The 8,859-nt window shown below is 35.7% G+C and overlaps 2 protein-coding genes across 2 annotated transcripts; both read right to left on the bottom strand.

Annotated features, from left to right (window-relative positions):
* Window positions 1-582: 582 nt before the first annotated feature.
* On the bottom strand, window positions 583-2,478 carry LOC135689720 (peptidyl-prolyl cis-trans isomerase FKBP14). Its single transcript, XM_065207046.2, has 2 exons — window positions 1,796-2,478; window positions 583-1,195 (listed from the first exon to the last, which is right to left on the bottom strand). Exons 1-2 carry the CDS (start codon window positions 2,463-2,465, stop codon window positions 891-893), a joined length of 975 nt encoding a protein of 324 aa, XP_065063118.1. The 5' UTR covers window positions 2,466-2,478; the 3' UTR covers window positions 583-890.
* An 898-nt stretch (window positions 2,479-3,376) lies between these two features.
* Window positions 3,377-8,724, bottom strand: LOC135689722 (uncharacterized). The gene is made up of 7 exons (XM_065207048.2): window positions 8,248-8,724; window positions 7,070-7,147; window positions 6,409-6,477; window positions 6,118-6,229; window positions 5,539-5,639; window positions 4,726-4,813; window positions 3,377-3,851 (listed from the first exon to the last, which is right to left on the bottom strand). The coding sequence occupies exons 1-7, from the start codon at window positions 8,569-8,571 to the stop codon at window positions 3,766-3,768; spliced, it is 858 nt and encodes a 285-aa protein (XP_065063120.1). The 5' UTR covers window positions 8,572-8,724; the 3' UTR covers window positions 3,377-3,765.
* Between the last annotated feature and the right edge of the window lie 135 nt (window positions 8,725-8,859).

Genomic DNA, 8,859 nt, shown 5'->3' with positions numbered 1-8,859 from the left:
CTCCAGACCTTTTCATGTGTTCCTTAGCTTAATCCATGTGTCCCATCAGTGTAAATCCCGTTATCCTCGCTGAGTAACCTAAGCTTGATATTTTAACCCTGCCATTTTGGCTTTGACTTCATGCTATATCGTTGCAAGGGCACAAATTCAAACTTCAACGCCGATAATATTTCAGATTATGCCTTCTTTCTTCACACCATTTTATTCCAAAGGCAAAGGCTACGCACGACTGTTATTGCCTCAAATACTGACATAAAGACAAAATAATATTTTGAATCTTCTGTTGCCAAGATATACATCGAAAGCCAGATTAGGTGGTGATGTGGTCACAACCTTAAGGTGACAATATTCGAAGTTGGCAGTAATGTCGAGATTGGTTGCCTCGAGGGCAGGAAAATATACGAATCAAATCGGATTAGATCCTAAAAAAAGCTAGAAAGTGCGGAGTGACGTAGTTATTAACGATTTAGCAAGATTTAGATGTGGATTTCATTCTGTTTTTTTAAATACTTTAATAGCTTTACAAATATATCATCTTAGATGAAAAAGGATGGAAGCAATTGCTTTATAGAAAAACCAAAGTCACCAAAAATGCTATTGAACAAACAAAATCAATGTACATACATTGAAATGGTACATTGCCAACAAAAGAAAATAATATTGCACAGAAAAACCAAAAAACCAAAGTTTTTACATAAAACAATAATAGACAAACTCGGGTTCGTTTCGTTATATTTAGCAGATCTCTGTTTACTATGGAAGAGAAAAGAAAATTTAGCAAAGTTTTGACAGTAGGATTCAGCGAACACAAATTTCACATTTAAACGCATTTGTTACAAAATAAAAAATCTCTTTTCAAAAAGGCCTATTTTTCAATTGCTACAAGTCATTTACAACTCAGTGTGTGGCATCTTGGGCCCACTGAACTCGGAGTGGGAAATATGTCCATCCTTGTCCCGGTCTTCCCTCTGAAAAATCTGATCAACCATTTGTTCATGTTCTTCTTCTGTCGGCTTGGCTGCGTTTGGATGACGATATATTTTATTTTGATATTTCACGTAAGCAGAAACTTCATCGCGAGACAACTTTTTGTCGCCATCTTTGTCAAGTGACGTGAAGAGGTCCATGGGTGCATAGTTAGGTGTAGCTCTGCGCATGTCCAAGAGATCCACTTCAAATACCAAAGTGGCATTGGCTGAAAAGAAATTGTATGTACATACAATAAACACCAACAAAAGTGAGACTGTCGAGAGGACTATAAGGATATGGGGGAGATTCAAATAGACTCTCTGTGGTTTTGTTAGAAAGGCCTAATAATGGACGTTCAACTACATAATGGGCTCAAAGAGCATTTAATGCGTAGATGTTATAGACTCCAGAAATGAGTTCTACTACCAGTAGAGAATTAAGGCTTTTGTCATATATCAGTGTGTGACTGGATAAACAGGGCACTTTTCAGGGAACTTAGACGGGAGCACACGGCAAAACTTCCAATCGGTTAATTAATAAGGGATATGAACATTTCGTGCTTCACAAGAAAAACTAGTAGCAAGGCATGCATCTGAGGTGCCATTTTATCATCTCAGATTCAAGCAATACTACGCTTGTTTGTGCTATGGGTCTTTTTCATTCGTGTGCTGCTCCAGGTGGTGGCTGCTAAAGGAAATCATTAAGTCAGTTTGGCTGCCATGTCAAGAGAATGCTTGCTTAACACATTCTACTGTGATTTTTAAATTAGGATATGCACATACTTCGGGTTATTAGAAGACAAATCACATTAAATACGAATACTTACGGGGTATAATTCCACGTAGTCCCTTCCTGCCGTAACCCAAAACAGAAGGCACGACAAGCTTTCTCTTTTCACCCCTACACATGTTCAACAGTCCCTTTTCCCATCCACGGATCACATAGCCAGTTCCCAGCACAAATTCAAAAGGCACGTATCGACGTCGCACATCTACGGTAGTATCGAATTTGCGACCACTTTTTGCGAGCCAACCCGTGTAATGCACAACCAATAAATCTCCCTTCTGGGTCTTTCTAGTGCAATGACGAGGGATGTAAAGAGAGTCTATTTTTGGCATAACCTCCTTTGTGTTGTTCCCCGACGTCTCGACGGTTTTGGGTCCCTTGTGCGCATCTTCTACGGCTTTATTAAACTCTTTCTCCGCTTCCATTTCCTTCATCACTTCGGGGTCCATAACGGCTGGATTTCCCGGTCTTGGATCATCCTCAAATTTCCCAACATCTTCTAAAGTGACTTCTGCATCTGCATCTTGGCAAAAACCGTAAATAAAAAGGCTGGCGAAAATCGTGAATTTTAGGTAACTTGAGGCCATTTTGAAAGCAGCTTTCTTAATCAAGTGACAGTTTCTTGCTTGAGAATATAAGGTGGTTGATACGAGGAAATTTGTGATACCAGTTAAACCTATTATCCAAAAGCACGTGGGCAAGTGCTTCATTAAACAAACTCAATCTATCACCCGTTTTGATCATGATCACCTTTTAATCAAATGACTGGTATCCACCAATCAACGGGCCATTCAACGAGAAGCCTCGTTTTGGGTTCGGTGTGATTTTGTCTCTTGTTCAATATTATCGATTGAATTGAAACCTTGCTTTCAAAATTTGATTGGCTTGCTATGGAAAGCTATCAGTTCAGTCAAAATAAAAACTTCTGTTCTGTTGGCAAGTGCAACTTTTTGATGACAAATCGTTACAGAATTCTGAAGGATTCAAGGGGGGAATTACACGCCAGAACCTCACCCCTGTCACGATGGACTATGATTTCGCCGTTGTTGAAACCAGCTTGCATAATAAATGAGATTCTCACAAGTTATTTTGAAGCCTGCCTGTCCGTCAAAAAATCGTTTTTGATGAAAAAAGCTAATGACGCCAATGATGTTTCATATTATTCCCCTTAATAAAAAATAATGTTTGGAGATTTAAATATCCGTAAAACGCGTTTGCCCTGCATATTATGCCCCTTTTTCAATCTGACAAAGTGTTGTGGCACGCGGGTACCCATTTTTATGAGGACAAATTATTACTACGGTAATGTAAGAAAAAATTAAAATGAAACAACCTGTTGCAGGCACAAAACTAATCAAATGACAAAAATGGGCGAAAACAGGTTAACTTGGCCAGTACTTCAAAAGCTAGGAAGATGCGGTTGAACTAAGATGCTGTTTAGAACATCACCTCTTAAAGGTGAAATAAAAGCAAAGGCAGTAAGGTTAGTTTGTAGGGAAGCTAGAAGAAAAGGAAAATAAGGAAATAACTGAAAGGAAAAGAGCCGAAACAATCGATTGTAGCTGATCAGTAATGTTGTCAGAATTCGGCCAAAAGGGACTGTAAACATAACAAAAATAGGTCTACCGGTCTTTTCAATAACGAATTTCTCTCAGTACAATCGGTTTCATGACAACGATTCTTTATACACTGGGTACAATTTGCATAACCATCTACACGATCAAAAAGGAACATTTTTTGACAGCATATATTTTTTCAAACACTCAAAGCATATTTCGGAACATTTTTCGACAGCATATAATAGAAGTAAGATTTCGTGTCATCTTGAAATTTTGCGATACCAAAAGCCTACCTAATTCCATATTATTTTTCTTAAATGAAGGCAGAAAAATGCATAAAACCCATCTAATTGTCAGTATTTACGTTAGGGCATAATTGAAAAGTGACTAAGTTTCATTAGGGTTAGGGCTCGATCAATAGACTTTATAACAATGATGATTTACACGAAGTCTATTTTGAACGTAGAAAATCTCTTTTGTGAAGTAAGAGTCCTGGTCCACGACAAGATGTAATGTAGACTTTTTTAATGAACGTTTCTGCAAAAAAAGAAAAAAACATAATTGAAAACAATGAAAATAAATTAACAGCAAGGAAGAATTTAGTTAGAAAGCATGAAATTCAGCTAAACAGCTTAACACAATATAGGATCAAGAAAAAGTGCTGCTATGCTTGACCAGACCCCCCTATGAATTGTTTACAAACATAATTCAGGCGTTAAATTTTTTGGGATCTGAGAATCTATTATAAAAAATAAATCAATAAACAATAATTTAAAATAGACGATTTACATGTCTAAGTGCCATCATTTAATAGTGTCGAAAACATTGTTACATCAAATACGAATCTAAAAAATCATTAAATAAAACCCTTTTTAACATTTTAAATTCTATTATACAACATTGGATTCTCATCGTTTTTTGCCTTGTTCTAGACCACTACCTTGTATTCATAGAATCTTGCAGACAGCCTATCCTGCGTTTCTTCCTTCTTGCATATTTTATATTTTATGGTTGGCAGCATTTAAAATAAATAAAGTCACTAATTAAAACTGTTTGATCAATCAGTTCACCTGTGATTGGATACCTTAAACTTATGATACTTGATACTCCTTGGTCAATGTTTTTTGTGTTTTCAAAAAATATGTTGTGTTGTAAGAATCCCCCTCAAAACAAAATGCATAGATAAAAAATAAGCTTTGTCGTATTTTTTTGGTTTTGTAACAGTTCACATGTAGACTTACTTGCAGCAGAATTGCTGTCGTAAAATTCTGGGAGGTCTACACAATTTTGTTAATTTATGGCCTATGTTGAGTGAAAATGGTTATAAATAGCACAGATAATTGTATCATTCAGTAATAAATAGACAACCTGTTAGAACTCATAAAATCTTGATGAAATTCTTGACAGTTACCTGGTGAAACATTGAATGGTGTATGAGATCTAACTGCATTAATTGTTGCCTGTAGATTCTCCTCCACCTCTTCATCAGTAAAACTAAGCTGAGAAAGAAGGCTTGTGTCAAGAGGCTTGAGCAAGTCAATAAATACCACAGCCAACATTACATAATATAAACATATAACACCCAATTGCAATATTTGTCCAAAATAGCATTCTGGCTTTCTAAATAATTGCTCAATGTCTTAGTCAGTTAGTTACAATAAACTAACTGTATTATAATAAGATTGTAATCAAAGTTAGCAGAATCATTAGCAATCCTGTTTCATGTTACTTTAACCATTTCCCTGTAATCAATAACTCATTTATGGCATGATAGATCTTAACCTACTATCCCAACAACTTCAGCTCGCAAAAGAACCTTCTTTTTGCAACTCCTGGCATATGATCACATGATGTGATTAAGACATCCCCACAGTCCCAGCTTCACCATGCCCTGAAACCTAAATTTGGCTACTTAGTATCGCAAAAGTCTTTTGGGACAGGGAAAACTTCTAGACATTCTGAATAGCTGGACAGGTATATTCTGATAACTGAGAATGCATTGCAAGCTTTCAAATTAGATAAAAATCTCCAGAATAATAACTGTGATATCCTAAAAAGTTCTTGAATATAATTCTCTGATGAACCTAACAATAACTTATGGATAATATCTGAAGAACAAGATTGAATAGGCTAAATTACTTGAGTATGAAACAGTTTCTGACGCCAAGACACCAGCATAATTCAAACTAGTAGATCCAAACAGCTACAATATTAAAATGTTTACCTTTGCAATGTCTAAACTAACAGCACCCTGCCGCATGCATTTGTATCTTTGTCCTCTTTTGTATTCCCTAACAGCAAATGCCAAGTTATTGGTTGCTGTGCCTAAAAACCAAACACAGCTACTCATTATTTAAAAATTTGTTAAATGACTAAAAGATTTCTCAATATAATCAGAATTGATTTCACATCTCAGTCTCATTTGTAAGGATGAATCAGTGGTCAGGGTTGCTGACTGCAGATCCAAGGGTCTGAGGTTTGAGCCCCTAACATAACAAAACTTTCTCACAGATTGAACTTTCTCTGTAACTCTAGGCTTAGGAATCACAAGGTGTGGTCACATTGAGAGATAGGACCAGGACGATGCTCTAATAGCACAGCTTCTCAGTGTCCTAAATCTACCTTTGGATGCTAGATAGCAAATGCAACAAAAATTAATCAAATAAACACCAAATTCAAAATTATAGGAGCATCTAATAATATTTTTCAACCTAGCTGTGATGGGTGCTATATATCTTATTTTCATTTCTTTCTGCTTGTTACATCTTATTCCATATTTAATGGCGTAAAAATATGCACAAACCCTGGCTCTGACTTGGCATTTGGTCTCCAAGAATCTTTGAAAGATGTTGTATTCTAGGTAAAAATTCTATGCTGCTCAGACAGTAATCAAATTCATATTCTTCGGCTTCAACCTAAGAAAATGTGGTTAAAACTGTATTAAAAAATCATATCAAAATATAAAATGCATTTGAAAAATGAAAAAAATTACATTCTGGTGAAAGTGTAATCTAACAATTTCATGTTTGGATTCAACAGAAAAGTCAAACAATGTTTCTAGCTCCAACATAAGGTAAATGATCTTTAAACTTACATCTGATAATTCTTCCTTTCCACACACATAATCAGCTCCTGCATCCCTTGCAGCTTCAGCTTGCTCTCCCTTTACAAGTAAGAATATTTTTACACCGCTGACAATAATGAACTAATGCCTAAACAGTTACTGTTTGCAAGACTAATCTTCAGTTGGTTAGATTAATTGGTCAGTTTGTTGTAAGTGCAGCTAACATGAACAAGAATGCCAATTTGCACCCCAGAGGGACCAGTTAGCCTTCACAAAGCCTCACTCATTATTTGATCACCTTCAGATTATTGAGGTATGTTATGAGGGTATTGTACCTAGTGCAAGTAACAGGTAATACCATTTTAAGTAGCTTACAAAGTTTTGAGCACTGAGTTTACAACTTAAAGTTTCCATTGTGACTCTATCAACTTTGACGGTGGCCCACTGGGTAAAACCATCAAAAACAAAGAAAGGATACTTAACTCTATCCACTGAAAAATATTAACGAAAGTTTCAAACTCTTCTCTAACAATTCCTGTCTAATCCATCAATCTTTGCACATTGGTAAATGGTTTGCATTATGGCTGGGTATCATTACAATAAATTTTCAAGAAGGCCATTGGCTTGTCAACTGAATGTCTTTAGTAGGAAAAATTGTTAATATTTAAAAGTAGAATGAAGCTCTGAAAACCTCAGCCAAAACAAGCAGCTTCTTCTCTTTAAACTGTTTGGGAAGGATTATGTGTCCTTTAATGCTTTCTGTTGTAATCTACAAAAAACAAAAAAGGAAAACATATCATTTCAGCTGCAAAAAGGCATTTTTGATGCACTGTACATGGATAAACCATGCTAGAGTCAAAATTAAGCTAATGGTAGCAAGCAAAAAATTGTCATGTTGTTTATCATTTCATATTGTTCATTGCTGCAAAATACCACAAGAATCTTCCAAAACACAAAAACATGTTTAGTGCCAAACATCAGAGTTTCATTTCTATGGGGAACACATTATGTTCATTACTGTCCATACCAATTCATATACAGCTTCCAATGACAGGAGACATTCAAGCACTAAATAGAAATTTCTGTGCTGCCTTGACTATTCAAAGTGCACTAGAAAAACCCTTAGTAAACTTGTGATGCTTGTGTAACATTTAAGTTTCTTTGTTTATCTATCTTATGTTAATTTATAATATAACATGTAGTGCTGTAATCCTCCTTATGCATTTCCTTTTCATATACAAGTGTAATGTGTTTCTGTCCTGGCAATGTAGTTTTCAAGGATATATGTAATAATATCACTGGCATAAATCTGTTGTTTTTATGCTTTTACTTAGGCATTTGTGTGCTTTGAATTAGTTTTGATAATTATATCATTAGATAATTGATAATTTGAGTTTTCAAAAGCTTTGCCAGCGTTCCTCAGTGCATCAAGAGAACCCATACATGCTTCACCTGATTACAGCAGGCTTCTAACTTATTGCTGGCTTCTAATTTATTGCTGGCTTCAAATTTTTGTTTACATTGGCTTTTCAATTGTTGTCCCTTGGCATAGTTGTGCCCACTTCTGTGCACAATTGAAATACACACTCTACCTAAGTGCACACTTGCTTACTTTAAATCTTGCTCTTGCATACCTGAGATAGGATGAAATCTGCCATACTCTGCTACGCTACGCTACGCACAATTACATATATAATCAATAAATATGGCAACCCTGGCATTGCCATCTCAGCTAACTCTTATGGAATTTATTTTCCTAATAGTTCTGAAATGAAATTGATTTAAATTTAATGACACTTCATAATAAGTGGCCTAATCTCATCTCTCAGAATCTTTTGATACGCTTACAATTTTGAAGAGAAATCTTACATCTTTTCCATTCAGATTGAGTCTCAAATAAACACCAACATTTTCGTCTTTGACTGCACATGCACGCAATATTTCCATTGCAAGATCAAATTTGTGATATGGGAATGTACTGCGAGCTTTGCCATCATATAAAAACAACAGATCTTCTCTTATGGTCGGTTCGATCCAACGCTTCTTTTTGGGAGCTTCTTTTATCCTATAGTCTTTCTTTAACCTTTGAAGATATGCAGTAGAAACAATATTTTTCGTTTGCACACGAAACTGCTGAGTAACAGGAATTAAATTTTGCAGACATTTTCTGCACGAGGAACCGAACACCGCCATCTTGAGGTTGTGCCCTACTCGTTATCAGAATGAGATCAGGCGTCACAACCACTGATCTTTAAATTTTTTTAGTTCAGTGGTCACAACACCACACAGATCACAACACAAGAGGTTGCCAATTTTAACTAGAAATCTATTTAAGGACATGGGGGTAATTGGACAGCACGTGAATAATTAAAGCCCATTTTACAACTATTGTTCATGTTCAATCAATCTTATCATTGATCAGTGGCATCTTCTAGCACTTTTTATCCATTAAACTTTTATTTCATTATTTCTTGCACTCTG

Source organism: Rhopilema esculentum, chromosome 5, assembly GCF_057945365.1.
Source record: "Rhopilema esculentum isolate cy_ngs chromosome 5, ASM5794536v1, whole genome shotgun sequence".
Lineage (NCBI taxonomy): Eukaryota > Metazoa > Cnidaria > Scyphozoa > Rhizostomeae > Rhizostomatidae > Rhopilema > Rhopilema esculentum.
The sequence above is the reverse complement of the archived record's forward strand: the minus strand, read 5'-3'. Positions and strand labels throughout refer to the sequence as shown.

Coding starts and splice junctions, on each gene's coding strand:
- LOC135689722 (XM_065207048.2), bottom strand. CDS start 8,571: ATGGCGGTGTTCGGTTCCTCGTGCAGAAAATGTCTGCAAAATTTAATT. Junction 4,814..5,538: donor TTAGTTTAGACATTGCAAAG/GTAAACATTTTA, acceptor CTTCTTTCTCAG/CTTAGTTTTACTGATGAAGA. Junction 3,852..4,725: donor ACCATTCAATGTTTCACCAG/GTAACTGTCAAG, acceptor CTTTTTTTGCAG/AAACGTTCATTAAAAAAGTC.
- LOC135689720 (XM_065207046.2), bottom strand. CDS start 2,465: ATGAAGCACTTGCCCACGTGCTTTTGGATAATAGGTTTAACTGGTATC. Junction 1,196..1,795: donor ACTACGTGGAATTATACCCC/GTAAGTATTCGT, acceptor ATTTCTTTTCAG/CCAATGCCACTTTGGTATTT.